This window comes from Brachycentrus maculatus, unplaced genomic scaffold (genome assembly GCF_059751285.1).
Source record: "Brachycentrus maculatus isolate JH-2025_06_01 unplaced genomic scaffold, ASM5975128v1 h1tg000326l, whole genome shotgun sequence".
NCBI lineage: Eukaryota > Metazoa > Arthropoda > Insecta > Trichoptera > Brachycentridae > Brachycentrus > Brachycentrus maculatus.
The window spans coordinates 2,909,919-2,928,493 of record NW_028281075.1 but is presented as its reverse complement, the minus strand read 5'-3'; the positions used below and the strand labels follow the sequence as shown (position 1 = coordinate 2,928,493).

General features: G+C 28.7%; 1 protein-coding gene across 1 annotated transcript; it reads left to right on the top strand.

The window, feature by feature from the left end:
- Positions 1-7,526: 7,526 nt before the first annotated feature.
- LOC148304292 (cytochrome P450 9e2-like) lies at positions 7,527-17,599 on the top strand. The gene is made up of 10 exons (XM_088268532.1): positions 7,527-7,583; positions 8,479-8,702; positions 9,663-9,826; positions 10,380-10,523; positions 11,058-11,263; positions 12,000-12,237; positions 12,866-13,087; positions 13,711-13,811; positions 15,398-15,566; positions 16,131-17,599. Exons 2-10 carry the CDS (start codon positions 8,479-8,481, stop codon positions 16,298-16,300), a joined length of 1,638 nt encoding a protein of 545 aa, XP_088124658.1. The 5' UTR covers positions 7,527-7,583; the 3' UTR covers positions 16,301-17,599.
- The last annotated feature ends 976 nt before the right edge of the window (positions 17,600-18,575 follow it).

Genomic DNA, 18,575 nt, shown 5'->3' with positions numbered 1-18,575 from the left:
GCAAATTTGGATTATCTCCAATCTGGTCAAATTATAAGCTAAAATAATAAAATAAAAAATAATATTTTCTGGCGCTTCATATATATGTGATTATAAGCCAGGTTCGGACCTCACATACAAATTAAAAAGTTTCTGCTCAATACAAAGCTTCATTCATCTCACAATACATGTCTCTAGTGAAATTCTATTTAATTCTGTTTGAATTTGAACAATACATAAAGAAGTTCCAAGAATTTGAGTAGTGTGGTTGTCAAACATGGGTAGCATTGGTAAATGTTACTTACTTACTTATAACCCTTATCCGCACCCAATGGTGCATAGGGCACTGCATCGAATTGACGCAGTGTTATATTGATCATTACTTACATGAAGGCAAGGTGATCACTCTTGCGCTTCAGGAACCAGTCCAGGGTAATATTAAATAAATATTACAGTGTAAAATCACCAATATTTATTTTCACCCCCCTGGGAATCGAACCCGGGACCTCCAGCACGGTTGCTAAACACGCTGACCATTACACCACGGAGGCGGATTTTGAGGTACTTACCTAAGTATATGCCCCGTAAACTCCCAGACTTTCATATTCTTCTTAATCTTTGATGAGATATCAATAAATAATATATTGAATGTGTATAATAATACGAATTAAAACGTAGGTTACTCGTTGGTATATGTCAACATCGGCATTCTAACGTACAACCCCTGAATTTTTAAATGTGGGCTCCCAAATGTAAAGGGGGCCGCCAACCTCTCCCGAGTCACTCACCACCGCCCTCCCCACCCCATTGCATGTGTGCCCTTAATGAAGGAATCAGACAGGGCACGTGATTCCCGATGTAAGAAGTATAGATAAGTCATACATAGCCCGGGGCGACTGGTGTTGCCACATGCGAAGTAAAAATATCGCAGATGGATTTAAATTAGTTCAGCTAGTATTTCTAGATTTAAGATTCTAGTGTTAAGCATGTCTTTCTGTGACTGATAGGTGTGTGTTTCAAGTTCTAGCGTGTGCTGGTGGCGGTTTGAATAAATTAATTGCTTTTTTGAAGAAATTCTTTTTGATAACATTTTCAGGTGAAAACAGAGCACCTGATAAGGCAAAGAACGTCTTTTTATACCAATAATACGTTTTGTACTCTAATGCACATATTTAATTATATGTAAATATATATCTATGTGTGTATATATAAACATATATATATATATATATATATAAATATATATATATATATATATATATATATATATATATATATATATATATATATATATAAATATATATATATATGTATGTATATATATATATATATATATATATATATATATATATATATATATATATATATATATATATATATATATTTAAATATCTATATATATATATATATCTATATTTAAATATTCAATGAACTATTAACATTAATATAAAACCGTGATTGCAAAATTTAACAGTTTGGCATCGCTGACCTTGCACATAGAAGAGATCATTGTCAGACGGGAGGAATATCTAATTTAACATACTCAAACTATAAAGGATTGCATTAAACTCGTTTTGTGTTTATAACAGCCGATATAATCCATGTTTTCATTCATCATTTTCTTTTGGAAAATTCGCCTTCATAAATACGTTGTTTTCGTAAGTTGGTAATAAATGACGTCACAAAAACGATGGACTTATTTTAATATTGGTAACATTGCTAAATTATTGACGGTTCTATTTGTTGATGTCTATGGTATAGTGTATTATGTTCAATTGTTTTTTTTTTTAACCACGGTATAATTGAAGTGAATTGCTTACATATATCACTCACTGTACGTACAACCCCACGAAGCAACTTACGGTATATATTGTACAAATAAAAAAAAGTCTCTCGCCATAATATCAATGCTCAAAAATTTCCCCTGTGAAAAGTGAAGCCATCCACGATTTCAATACCTGTTTGTTATCACGCACGTAATATTTTTAATCAACCCCCAAATAATTAGATTCGAGATTGTGAACTGTAAGGAGGGTGGGTCCTGGGAGGGGTGGTTCGACGGTGGGGGGTTAGGGGTAGGGGATGAGTGCGAGGGGGTTTCGTGTATGACGACTGCTGTCTGTAATAATTTTAGTCTACACACACGAAAGTCATGAAGATTTCCTCGTATGCACAGTGGATTACTAGCCACGCAATCAAAACGCAGGGACAAAATCACAATGCAACACATTAACCTGGTTTTTAAAAAATGGTATTATTGTTTTTTTTTATAACGACGGGATCATTTAAGTGTTTAATATCAAGAATCTAAAATAATATTCATAAATTGAAACTTCGATATAACGGACCTCCATTCAACGGACTTCGGATATAACGAATCCGGTCCAGCTGTAAATGGATCACAAATTCATCAAATAAAATATTTAAACGGCAGATAATGAATTTATAATTTAAATTTTACTTAGTAAATACCATTATTTCTTAAAATCTACTGGGACACGTGTTTCGATGCATTCCGCATCATTTTCAAACTCCGGATGTGAAGCTAATTGTAAATTTTAGAGTTGGGTCCTTGGGACGTTGAAAGTTGAAGTGGGGGTAAGAGCTGTTTCTTATTTTGAATTATATATTTAATTTTTATCATTATTTTTTATTTTTATTTCTTATCACTGGGAACATGGACGATAGGGGCGGATGCTTTAGTCATTGTCATATTGTATTCGTTGTCGTAATTACTAAGTAAAATTTAAATTTAAAATGGATAGGTTTTACCACACAGTGACTGCCGAATTAATTAATGAAATAATGAATTTAATTATATTTATATCTATGGCAGAAAACAAAAATATTGATAGATTTTACATCAGTCGTATTCTGTAGATTTTCCGCATCTTTTTTTTGAGCATAACCTATATGTATTTTTTTTAATGATAAATGCGACCTTCATTCAAAAGGTTGTTCGGTAATTTAGGTTTATCACGCTTATCACTTGGGTGGAAATTACTCTTAGTGCTACAGTTGTAGGCCTAGAGATGCAGTTTTTGAAAACGCATCCACATCGCAAAAACGGCTGTAATAACATTGTTCATAAAGTTCAAAATAGCTATCAACTATGTATGTACAGAGGATTACCAAATATTTATATTAATAATCGTTTTGTTCTAAAACATGTATACTTACATTAATATAATTGATTTTATAACATAATATTTACATATATGTATGTAATGTATAAACTGCTACTGATTATTTTACAATGATCATGAACATTGGGAGTAAATTAACCGCCATTTTTTATCACTATCGCTAATTTTAAATTATTAATAATCTTACTTTGTAAACACATATTTTTTTCATATTGTTATCAAGATTTTTGTGCACACGTCTAAATTATAACACATTACTGATTGCGGATGTCAGCATTTTAATAATATTCATTAATTATTCGCCGTATTAATATATATATATACATATATATTATTTTTTGACATATCATCAAAGATGAAGAAGAATATGGAAGTCAATATGAAAATATAATATAATTCAAGTAATATGAAAATAACTCCTGTAATTGGAGATAATCCAGATTTTGTGAACAAGTATTTGGACACACTCAAAATGTTGTAATATATATATATATATATATATATATATATATATATATATATATATATATATATATATATATATATATATATATATATATATATATATATATATATATATATATATATATATATATATATATATATATATATATATATATATATATATATATATATATATATATATATATATATATATATATACATATATATATATATATATATATATATATATATATATATATATATATACATATATATATATATAAATATATATATATATATATATATATATAATATATATATATATATATATATATATATATATATATATATATATATATATATATATACAAATATATATATATATAAATATATATGTTTATATATATAATATAGAAATTGAGAAACTATTTCCATGCGTGGTGGTATTTTTTTAAAAGTATTTCACTTGCTATGAAACGCTTGAGATTTGACCACTTACCAGTATTACTTAATATGCCCTGACTTCCATTTATTAACTCAATAACTCCTTCGACTCTATGCAAATATCTATGAAAATCTTGATAGCAATCTTTGTATAATTAAATTCAGTATTTGCATACACATAATATTTTAAAGTTTTCTAAAAATTGCGATAAAAATATTTTTATTTTTCAATTTATATTTTTATTTGAGTTATAGTAGCAGTGAAGTCGCAATGGGATTTCAAAATGACAGTGCCTTGGAGGTTATAATATGTAAATATTCTTTCTTATTCCTTTAACTGTCTACACGCCACGGGCCCACGTGAGTGCCTGTGTGTAAGTCTGCATATGTATGTATATTTAACATATGTTTGCATGTGAAAATATTACTAGGGTGATCGGGATAGCATATGGAAATTTAGTGGTAGTGGTGCATTTAGCGTAGAGGTAGTATAAAAGAATGTGCGTATTAAAATATGATACATATTTATTTTGATCACTTGATCGTTATCATTACCTTTTAATATCGTAATTTAAAAATATATATAAAGTGAATGATTTTTCACTCTTTGTTGGGTAAATATTTTACTCTGATTTAGGTATTATTATGCACATAATATGTATATATATGTATGTATTGAAAGATGGATTATGTAGTATATGTAAATATACTTTTAAAATTATAAGCACAAAGAATTATTTTTGGATGCTTAAATTAATTTTTAAAGCATAATTACAAATGTTTTTATTTCAAAACTTACATATTAAATAAAAACTTGACTCTTTTCATATATTGATTTCTATAAATCAGATGAATATGCATTTGGACTTTTTTAACAATCAAAATTTAAACGTTGACTGTGATAAAATTGATTAAAAAACTTATAAGACCAGTTGGTTTAAAATTCAATTTTAAAACGCCTTTGTCTTTCGAAGACATAACATAACATATTAATCATCGGTCTCCACGTGTTACAACACCCTATTTTGATATGCATGCTATGGGGTCAACAGTTTTGTTCCCAATGATAGTGTATTGTCAGTATAATATTATCAAGACATCATTATTATTATATGACAAAAATGTAATTGGCAGAGCTGGCCTTGATAAATAAGGAAGATGTGGGAAACTTTTGTATTGAGCCCTCAATCTGATGTCGGATAAGGTCAACGATTTTCTACGCCGTAAAAAGTCACCACCGTCATATTTTAAACACACAAATTACAAACATTTATCAGTAAAGAAAAAGAAAAAGATAAAAATTGTCACAATAATTAATATTTAAAAAAAACTTTTGCAAATCATTTCGGATAAATTCGTATTTTAAGAAAGGTATTACAACCATTTCATTTATACAAAACGTCATTCCTGTCTTTATAAAAAATCAGAAACCGAAACGAATGTAATTGAACACCCTCTCTGCTAGGCAATAACATGCTTTTATACATCATACAATTTTCGAGAACTAGGCAAGTATTATATTTTATGCCTTTTTTGGGATATTTCATATTTTTCATCCAATATTACTACTTAAAAAAAAAACTAATTCTTTTCAGTAACATTTACATAGCATAACAAAACCATACATTCATCATCCTTAAACCGCTCACCGTACCCAGTGGTGCATAGGACACAGTATTATATTTCACTAGCTTTATTTTGATTCTCAATTGTTTACGATTTTTCTTTTCTTATTCTATTCCTATGTATAATTGTATACTCACTTACATCACTATTCAAAACAATTTTGTTTGATATATATGTCATAACAAATTTTAGGCACAAATTATTTGATGTACCTACAAGTTAAAATCTTAACCCAGAAATCAGCTATCAGTAATGTACTTAGACACGCGTACAGAAACATTAAAAATAATAAGCGTGAAAAAGTGAAAAAAATAAATAAACATTAAATAATGACGTAGATGTTGAAAATAACATTGAGTATATAGTGAGTTATGATTTACTACGTTCTTGGTCAGAAATATAATTAGTAGCGGCTCGAAATACTTGATGAATTATTATATTTAATGTAATATGAAGATATCACTGCTGCCATCTGCACAATATATATATATATACAAATATATATATATATATATATATATATATATATATATATATATATATATATATATATATATATATATATATGTATATATATATATATTTATATATAATATATATAATATATATATATATATATATATATATATATATATATATATATATATATATATATATATATATAATATAACTAACTAACTAACTAACCATCACGCCGCTTCCCCGCAGGGGTAGGCAGAGAGAATCGAACGCCACATCACTCTGTCTTTGCAAACATTCTTTGCCTCTTCTACATTCATGCATCTCCTCATACATACCCGACGATTATTACGACTCCTGACCCGGCCGCTTTCAAGTATTTGACATACCTGATTGTGCCAAGTTTTCCTCGGTCGTCCTCTGCTTCTTTTTCCTACTACATTCGCTCCATAAATTTGTTTAACCGTTCTTTCTTCGCTCATACGCTCCACATGTCCAAACCATCTCAACACACCTTTCTTAATTTTATCGATAATGCTTATCTCAGCCTTACATTCTTTCCTTATTTCATCATTCGAACATCTATCAAACATCGTTTTGCCACACATTCGTCTGAGGGATCGCATTTCGACTGCATTCAGTCTGCTTTCATCCTTCTTTTGCCAACTCCATGCTTCGCTTCCATAACATAAGGGTTGGAACCAGAACTCCATTGTGTACTGCCAGTTTAGCTTCCGCTGATAGATTTTTATTTGCTAAAACTGATTTTAGTGCACCATTTACTCTGTTCCCAGCATTCACTCTCCTTTCTATGTCTTTATCAATCTTTCCATCCCTAGAAAACAAACTACCCAAATATATGAAATCATCTACCTGTTCCAAAATCTCCCCATTTACCAATATTTCACACTCAGATCTACATTCATCATCATCATTGTAATAAAAAGTGTAATCATCTTGTAAATAAAAATATATTTTTTAACATTTTGCTTTGAATGTCCTTATATATATATATATATATATATATATATATATATATATATATATATATATATATATATATATATATATATATATATATATATATATATATATATATATATATATATATATATATATATATATATATATATATATATATATATATATATAAATATATATATATATATATATATATATATATATATATATATATATATATATATATATATATATATATATATATATATATATATATATATATATATAAGGACATTCAAAGCAAAATGTTAAAAAATATATTTTTATTTACAAGATGATTACACTGCAAAAATTATACTCATTTACTTCCACGTCACTGAGGGATAAATTTTATATAATGATTATTATTCATTGATAAGAAGTTAATTACACATATGATATAAATCGAATCAACAATATGTTTTACCCAGTATGTAGTTGGTGTGTTAAAGTGGAGAAATATAGTTCGAATCAACGGATATAAATGTGAGACTGAATACAATATTTTAATTATTACGTATAAGAGGGGAGAAAAGTGTTTTTTTTTTTGCGTAAATAAATCATTATTTTTACGAATGTTTCGTTTGATAATGCCATAACTAAGCAAAACAATCGTCACAATATTATGTGTTTTTTTTTAATAAAATACAACTTAGTATACTCAAAAAATCTGTGTTTGATTTAAAAATTAATACATACATTAAAATAGAGTTCTAAAAATTAAACGCCAAATCAATAGACTTAGTAGACCCAAAAAATCTGTGTTTGATTTAAAAATGAATACATAAACTAAAATGTAGTTCTACAAATTAAACTAACTTAAATTAATAATATCAAATAGTTAAAAAAGAAAAACAATAATGCCATTGAAACTTGAACAAACACTTGAAATTGAATTAAGTAAATGAAGTCTTATTTTTTTATTATTTTATTATTTATGAGTCTATAAATAAAAAAAAATAACTAAACGAATATTCTAATTATATTTTATTATCAATAAAAAATCTAATTATATTTGTCGTTGTTTTATTTCATACTCTCATAAATGCTACTGAGGGAGTTTTTAAAGAAAATAGCGTTATATATATATATATATATATATATATATATATATATATATATATATATATATATATATATATATATATAAATATATATATATATATATATATATATATATATATATATATATATATATATATATATATATATATATATTTTATTTTTTTTTATCTTGCTGTATCTATAAGCTAGTAAAAACTTTACTTTATTTTAGAAAATTTAAATCTCTCTTATCATGCATATTATCTATTGTGTGGTGTCTTTATTAAAAAAAATCACCTTACTACTATTTTCTGCATGCAATATTTTTTGTTTTCAGATGTTTTCCATAGATATTTTTGATATAATTCTTCTCCTGCTCGGAGCAATTAGTATCCTATTTTTGTACATAAGATGGGAAGATGGCTATTTCAAAAGAAAGGGAATAAAGTGTGCTCCAACTAGCTCCATCCCATATGTAGGAAACCTTTCTGACTGCCTTCGGGGAAAGAAACACTTCATGGATGTATTAAAATCCACATATGATATGTTTCCAGATGAAAAGTAAGATCAATTTATTTTATTCACAATTGGTTTTAAGCTTGACTTGAACATAATAGGGTGAAGACATCAAATAAAAATATAGGAGACGATAAGTCAGAGATTCTTTTTGATAAATTATAATCAATACTTAAAAAAAAAATATCAAGTAACAAAATAAGTAATGTATAAATGTATAAAGATTAACAAATTTTTCAGACAAATAACTCTTAATGATCGATTTTATTTGTAAAATAACAAAATGTATAATTCACACTATTTACAACTCCCTAGGTATGTTAAAAGTTTTTTTTTTTTTAATTCAAGTTTTACTCGGTAAATACCACCATTTCTTCATATTTATTCTGACACGTGTTCGATGCGTTCCGCATCATTCTCAATCATGAAAAAAAGTTGAAGTTAAAGTTAAATTTAAAATAGATAGATTTTACCACGAAGTGACTGCCGAATCAATTAATGAAAATATTAAATGTTATTTATTTTAGAGTGCCTTAAAAAATATAAGAAGGACTTTTTTTTTTCATATGCCTAACAGAAAAATAACTCTTATTGATCATGTTGTTTTTTTTTTATATAAAATAATTCACTCCATATACGAACTCTCTTGATTTATTAATTATCTAAAATATTCGACTTAAACAAGATAACAAGACCAAGCGAGAATGCAGATATCTGGTTCATTACCTTATCCTCATAAGTCTAAAGTAAAATGATATATTTAAACCACTGCTGGATAATTACTGACGTACTTGTGTTTTTTATCTTTTTAATGCATATCTGCTTTATTTGATGTATGCTGTATCTTTATTGCATTTCATTTGAGTTAAGCATAAACTTATTTCGAAAAATAAGAAATCGATATATGTAATATATCAAATATCAAAAAAAAAATTGTTCCTAATTTGATAAGTAACGATTCTGTCAGCAATAAATATTAAAGATTTACATTTTTTTTAATTGCAGATATTATGGATTCATGAATTTTTCCCATCCGACGATCGTCATCAAAGACATAGAATTAATTAAGAAAATAACCATAAAGGATTTTGATAGTTTCTCGGACCATATGGTATTTCTTAATTGGGACACAGATCCTCTATTTGGCGAGAATTTATTTTCTATGGGAGGTATTTATAGTACACACACAATTATTATTTTATTTTAAAAATAAGTGTCAGAAATGTGATGTATCCATCTTTCTAAAATAAGAATTATAAATACTATTTTTTTTTAATTTTTTTAAAGATTGGGGGTTAAAACTCCATTTTAATTTATATATGAAATGTTTTAACAGTTTATTTTAATCACACACTGATTTTTTGAGTCTAATTAATTGTATTTTATTGTTAAAAAAAACATTGTTTCGAATTATTATGAATGTCAAAATTCGTTTAAAAATATGTACCAAAACAAGGCGAAACAATTGTCACAATTATTTCCTGTGTATTTAACAATAAAATATAATTTAGTAGACTCAAAACATTAGTGTTTGATTTAAACATTAAATATATAAATTACAAATACTATATACATGTAGATATAAATTATATTGTATTTTTTTTCCTGTTACATAATTAGTTTCTATCTTTGTAGATCTGAAATGCATCCCGTATTAATGCAGATATATATTTAAAAAAATAATAATATTACATTTTTTAAACACAAATTTCATTATTGCAGAAGCAAAATGGAGGCACATGAGACCAACTTTGAGTCCTGCATTTACCAGCTCGAAAATGAGAGGAATGTTTGAGTTAGTTACTGAATGTGCCAAAGTACTCACAAACTTCTACTGCGAAGAGTCTAAAAAACCAGTGAACAAAGGTTTGTCAAAATTGTTGGACATTTTTCGAAGAGACCAACACTGTAAAAATATACAATGATTGCAAATGTATTTATAAGTTACACCGCGAATTGCAACTTTTTACCAATTGTGGTCGAATTAATTAATTCAATGTACTTACAGTAAGCCCCCCTACAACGTTTACATAGGTACCCCTTTATCTTTTTTTAGGGAATTCAAAAGTGGTTTATGTTTTAAAATGTATTTTTACATTTAAACTAGCAGAATGAGTAAATTTTTCGTAAATTTAAAAACATTTCAAACACATTATTTTCCCTATAATGTTCCCTCTGATAATGCGGTGCCTATCTCAGCGTTAAAGTATTTTTTTTTGTATTTGAGGCACTAACTTAGCGATTAATAAATTAGTCTTAGAGTATTAAATAATCTTCAGAAAGAAGTTGTTGTCTTCGAAACATCATAATTCAAATATATTATTTAAAGTGACACTCTAACGCATTTATAAATTTATTTCAGCTGAATTCCAGTGCTAAAAATACCCATTTTTATTTTAGGAAAAGGAGTTATCGAAATAGAGCTTAAGGATATGTTTTCCAGGTACTCTAATGACGCCATAGCAACTTGCGCCTTTGGTTTTCGTTTAGATTCTATTAATGACAGACATAACGATTTTTATCGGCATGCATTAGATGTAGTCAGCTTCAATAAGACGAAGATGTGGAAATTATTTTTTATTACTACTTTCCGGCAAATTGCGAAGGTTTGTTTTCATATATTTTGTTGTTATATATTTTTACAAGTTAAATTACAAACAAATAATTATATCTTCTCTTTAATAAAAACTACACCGTTTAATGGTCTTCATAACTCATATGATTTTGATTATTTCACTAAAATACAGCAGAACCTCTGATAACGTGTAATTCACATAACGAGCAAAAAAATGTGAAAAAGATGCTCCCTTAACGAGAGACATTTCGCATCAGAGAAAGGACAAGTCCCCTTTTCACGATATTCACTTGTGAGCCGGGACTTCAACGCTAGTCAAAACAAAAAAATATATATTTCGGTTAACGAGTAAGATTCTGGAACGAATTATGATCGTTATGAGAGGCTTTACTGTAACTAAGTTGTGATTATTTTTTTATTTTGTATTTTTTTATCATTATTTTCTTATTTTATTTTAGGTACAAAGATACATTTTTTTAAAACATTTTATTAATTATATGTGTAACGGCTCTTTAGCCTGTGTTGAGCCAAAATACAATACTTACATGTTAATACAATAAAGTTTTTTTTAATTACTAGATTTTATACATTACATACAACAGATACAATAACAATTTACAGTAGAAAGGTTTTACAATAAAATAATTACAAACAATAAGCCTGTACTCTAATCAATTCTCTTTCCACCTTGTCCCTACCAACGAGAAGCAACCATCGACATTGGTCCGTTTTCGTTCATGATTCATGATTCAAATATATTTTTTTAGTTAGTGAAAGTTCCGGTGATAAAGGATGAAACAAGAACCTTTTTCAAATATGTTGTATTGCATTGCATCCAGACTAGAGAGAAGCAGAATATAATTAGACCAGATATGATGCATTTACTAATGGAAGCCAGGAACGGAACTTTGGATACCACTGAAGATGATGAATGTAAGCAAGATACAGGATTCTCAACAGCGGAAGAATCAGAATTAGGAAAAAAAAGTGAAAACGCTATAAAAGGTAAGATTTTTTTATTATTAAACACTTGTTTAACTACTTAACTAGTTAATTTTATTACACAACTCATTAAGTGGTTACAATAATTAAAGAAAACAACTTATTTTTTATTAACATGTCATTCCACAAAGTTAATGCCGAATCAACAAATATAATAATATAAAAGTTAAGTATTAATAAGTTTATCATGGGACGGAATTAAAATAAATTCTTAAAGTAGTGACCATCATGATATATGGGATCGAAATCAGAGCTGACACCGTAGTCACAAAAAAACGCGAGAGTCAGAAATGAAGACTCTAAGAAGCATATTTGGCAAGAGTCTACGAGACAGAATAAGGAACAACACGATAAGGGAAATATGCGAGATCGAAGATGTCGTTAGGTAGGGATGGCAACGAAGGAGACAATGGTATACATGTGAGAATAATGGAACCATCCAGACTCCCCACATTGTACTGTACGGCCAATTCAATGACGACTCCCGGGCAGACCACCAAAGAGATGGAACGACAGCTGGGAATCGACATCGTAGGAGGCTAATCCCTCCTCAAAACAGACCACAAGGCCTACACTAAGTAAGAAGTGACTAGTTGTATATATTATAATATGTAACGGACTATTTTTTTAGACTGGACCGACGATACTCTAGTGGCCCAGGCTATAGCCTTTCTGCTCGCTGGGTTAGATACATCTGCTTCAGTTCAAGCATTCATGGCATACGAGCTAGTCGCTAACCCTGATATACAGAAGAAGCTGCAAAATGAGATTGATCAATTGATAGAGAACAATAATGGAGAAGTATCCTATGCAGATATTCACAACATGACATATATGGACATGGTGGTTTCTGGTAAAAATAAATTTGTTTTATGTAATGTTTTATGTGTCCATTTTTACACCGTTGAATCACATTGCGTATAACCATATTACCCATAATAACACAGATATATCCAATGACTTTACATTGTATTGAACTTTGTTTATATACAATGATATTACACGGTACCGTAGAACGGGGCTTCTTGAACTTTGATGTGTTACTTAAGCCCAGTACATTTTTTTTATTTAGATCGTGGTATCTATCGAAGTATCGTGACAATAAGTGTCACCTGTCAGGGAAACAATACATCATGTCGATACGTTCATTATTGTAGACCAAATACAGATATTTTTGCACTTGGCTCAAGTAACACATCAAAGTTCAAGTCGCCCCGTTCTACGGTATGTATCATTTACTTGGTGTGTGCATTTACTTGGTTAGAAATCAAAAAAACTCGACATGTAATAAATTTCACGCTACCGATATTAACATTTTCTGAAAAGAATCAAGACCAAGATATGACACATCAAAAAACATCTTAACTGTATAATGTATACCCAAACTATGGTGTAATCGTATTCCCTTAGTCATTTGCCGTAAATCTAAGATATATTCAAATTAGTGATTTTTACAGTGTATGTATATTTTAACAGAAACACTTCGATATTGGCCTCCAGCGACAAGGTTGGACAGAAAATGTGTAAAAAAATACGTCCTACCTCCGGCAAACTGTTCTTCGTCGAAGTCCATTACGGTAATTACTATTTAACTTTACCAATATTTAGGATAGATAGGGTTTTAAATTTATACATTTTCATACTGTCGATGATAAATTAAAAATCAACGTCATTTATTCTTCTTCTTCTTCTTCATTTACTCATTTATTTTTTCTTTTCTGTACATAACAATTTACTTTAAATATTACATAAAACAAGTAGATTATAAGTTATAACATACACAGATACACACATATAGATACGCATACATACATACATAAGTATACGAGTACATAAATACATGCCTGTGCATCGACAGATAGATAAAAAATAATATAATAATCAGATATATCGCTCACTCTTTTCAAGAAAGTCATAAATCAAAAATAGTCAATTTTCAGTTGCGCATGTTTTCGGAATGCCCAGAAAATGTACTATATCCCAGCAAAAGATGCATACTATTAACTTAATATTTATCCGCTACAGGGCAGAAAGTATCGTTTTTGCATTTTGAAGAAAAGGTATTGTTTATTTTTTTTTTTTAATATACTAAATATTTTTCAAATGGAGAAAAAACCTTCGGGTTTTACATAAAAAGATCTATTACACAGTAAAAAGTTCAATAAGTGGCTTGATATTTATTTTTAATACATTTTATTATATTTTTAAACTTTAAAAACGTTCTCCTGAAATACAAGTTTTTTTATTTATGACGTTCTTCAAAGGAGTGAGCGATATATAATCATTCATATGTCCTGCCGGGTCTCCCACGTTGACGATCACTTGGGAGAGACCTTGTCTGTCCTGGGCAGCAGGAAACAGCTCGTCCACACCTCTCATCCCGGTCTACTCTCGAATGTTCCGAAGCTAGGAAAGCTGCCTTCTTCCAACCCTTCTGCGACCCTCAATCTTCCCTTTTATCACCAGTTTTAGGATAGCATACTTTTCACCTCTCATTATGTGACCAAAATACGAAGTTTTACGAAGCTTGATTGTTGTGAACAATTATCTCTGTGCATTTGCTCTACGCAGTACTTCAACGTTACCGCAGAACGGGGCTACTTGAACTTTGATATGTTACTTGAACCGAGTATAAAAAAATATTTAGATCGTGGTATCGATCGAAGTATCGTGACAATAAGTGTCACCTGTCAGGGAAACAATGAATCATGTCGATACGTTCATTATTGTAGACTAAATACAGATTTAAATATTTTTTGTACTGCGCTCAAGTAGCCCCGTTCTACAGTACTAATCGTGTCAGCCCAGGATATTCCCAACATCCTTCAGTGGATCAACATTTCAAAAGCCTCCAAGCGGTTGTTGATATTTATATATTATTTATTTGGGAATTATTTATCTTGTACATAAAAAAAATAAAATTGATAATTACAAAAGCCAATTAAATAATTCCACATTTATGTTAACCTTGAATTTCTTAGTGGCTTCTTAGTAATTTCTTTTACAGCTCGCCTTATTGAATGTGTATTGAAGTTATGAATTAATAAGAATCTTTATGCCATATGTGTAAGGAATAATTGAGAAAATGTTTTCATTGGTATATAAATTTATTTAAGATTATTTTAGACAAAGAAGTAATGATAAATATATTTATATCGTGCAGGTCGAGAAAGGTGATGTCATTTGGATTCCAGCCCATGCCATTCACCACGATCCCAAATATTATGAAAATCCAGAAAAATTTGACCCGGAACGGTTCTCGGAAGAAAATAAGGGTAAAATAAATCCAGTGGCCTATATGCCATTTGGAAATGGACCACGGAACTGCATTGGTAATATATTTTTCTGTAAAAGTCCAAATTTGTAAAACACTATTATCGGAATGTACATATTTACTGATAGTAAATTAAATAATACCATAATAATTCCATTGATGGGTCTGCGATAACTTGGTGATGGGTTTTAAACATAAAAAACGAAATTACCTACCTCTAATTTTTAAAGGCTAGTTAAAAACAAATCATTTTTACAATAAATCTTGATTCTGAAATAAAACGAACTTAATACGTATGTTTACAATATTTTACATATAAATAAGAAAGATGAAGGCAAAAAAGGCGAGAAGAAACTGTGATAGGTCCATAATCCTTGCCTCGTATAGGGTCTATCTTGATTCAGCGTAATTATGTAAGCTAAACAAAATAAAATTCATAATACACGTCATTATTTTTCCACTACTATATGTAATTATTTGTTTGGTATTAATCCTTCAACCAATTTTTATTGTTATAATACAATTTGATACAAAGATGAATTTTAAAGCCATGATTGATATTATAGTTTGATAAACATATAATAAAAACAATTAAATTTAAAGAAATGATTAAATATTTCAGGTTCCAGATTTGCCCTAATGGAAATTAAGGTTGTCACGTTCTACTTGTTATCGAAATTTGACTTGGTCCCTACAGCTAGGACACAAATTCCCTTGAAGATCAAGAAAACCCAATTTCTAATGGGCCCCCCTGATGGATTTTGGGTCGGTCTAAGGCCTAGAAGTAATTAGTGTGAAATTATACAGAATAACATACAAATTTTCATTTAACAATCCTTATAGAAAATGTGAGAACAATAAAAAAGGAAAAAGCGTAAGATTGTCAGTGTATGAATGGTACAGGATGTACGGATCAAATTTTAGCTTTGCGCAATAAACAGATAAGTTTTAGTGAAATAACATAAAGTTATTCTGCTTATTTGTGGATTTGTAGAAGGGCTATGATCGAATTGATAGAACGAAACTATGGAAGGTAATATCTGAGTATGGAGTAAGCAGTAAACTTATCCAAGGCATAGCTTCTTTGAACAAGGATAGCACTGCTTGCAATAGGGTAATTGGTCCATTTTCATTTAAGGTGATGAACAGGGATGTGTAATGTCACCGTGGCTGTTTAATCTACGCATGAATGATTGCATGAAAAATCCGAAAGGTTTAAATGTTGGAGATGTAGTAAACAATTTAACCGTTTGTTGACTTTTGTATGCTGACGATGCTGTTCTTCTTGCCGATAGCAGAGAGGACATGCAGGCGTTGATGCAAGGATAGTGATTTGCTAATGAATGTTGGCAAATCGAAAATTATTATTTTTAGAAGAGATGAATGAAGATCTGAGCGTGAAATATTGGTAAATGGTGAAATTATGGAACATGTCAATAATTTCGTTAATTGGGAAGTGTGTTTTGTAGGGATGGAAAAATTGATATAGATATAGAAAGGAGAGTGAATGATGAGAACACAGTAAATGGTGCATTGAAATCAGTTATAGCAAATAAAAAACCAATCAGCGAAAGCTAAATTGACAGTATACAACGAAGTCCTAGTTTCAACTCTAATGTTTAGAAGTGAAGCATGGAGTTAGCAAAATAATGATGCAAGTAGACATAATCCAGTTTAAATGTGAACCCTCAGGCGAAACGATGTATGATACATAGATGTTTGAATGGTGAAATAAGTAATAAAATGCAAGGTTGAGATAAGCATGATCGAAAAAATCAGGAAAGGTGTGCTGAGATGGTTTAGACATGTGGAACGAATGAGTGAGGAAAGGACGGTAAAGCAAATTTATGAAGCAAATATAGTTGGAAAAAGGAGCAGAGGAAAACAGAGGAAAACTTTGCATGATCAAGTATGTCAAATACTTGAAAGCGGTCAGGTCAGGAGTCGAAATAATCGGCGGGTGTGTATGAGAAGATGCATAAATGTGGAAGAGGTGAATAATGTTTGCAAAGACAGAGTGGCATGATGGTTAGTTAGTTAAATTAAAATTAGTATTTTTGGTAAAGGAATAAATAAAAAATATAAAAATCATTGTTTTTTTATTGACTGAATTTCCCTTTTGTCGTAGAGCACTTCCTCGTATGAGTAAATTTCAATATAAATCATTATAGCTACTCGTTTTTATATATCTATTGCTAATTTAAAAATAAACATCCGTAGATAAGTGCTAATAACATCAATATTTACACATATATGTATAATATCATATCACTGTGAATGGAAAATTACTCAAAATGTAAAACGTTTATAGGTTTTTTTTAATGATAAGCAATATAAACCGATTTTGAATATATACATATATATATATATATATATATATATATATATATATATATATATATATATATATATATATATATATATATATATATATATATATATATATTTATTTATATACATATATATATATATATATATATATATATATATATATATATATATATATATATATATATATATATATATATATATATATATATATATATATATATATATATATATATATATATATATATATATATATATATATATATATATATATAAATAAAATAAACAAGGTTTATTTGGATGAATTATACATTTAGTTATGTATATTTTAATACGTGATGCGTTTCGTCTTCTTAGGACATTATCAAACACTGTTTGAAAATTTCCTAAGAAGACGAAACGCGTCACGTATTAAAATAAACATACATAAATGTAGAATTCAACCAAATAATTTTTTTTTAATTTTGGATATATTACCCAACAAAAATAATACACTTCAATTTGAGATGCATACGATCCTTCAATCTCAGGCTGCTGTCTGCTGATTGAAGGGAATAAAGTAAAACGATTCCAAAACGAAATGAAATGAGGTAAACTTTTGACTCACCCGGAGTAATAGAAAATTTAATGATAATAATAATAATATATTCCACACGTCTTGGGAGTATAATGAAGCCGAGCCGTCATCTCGCTGCTTTATGCGAGAGGACGGATAAACAGTCTCGCGAAAAGTGATATT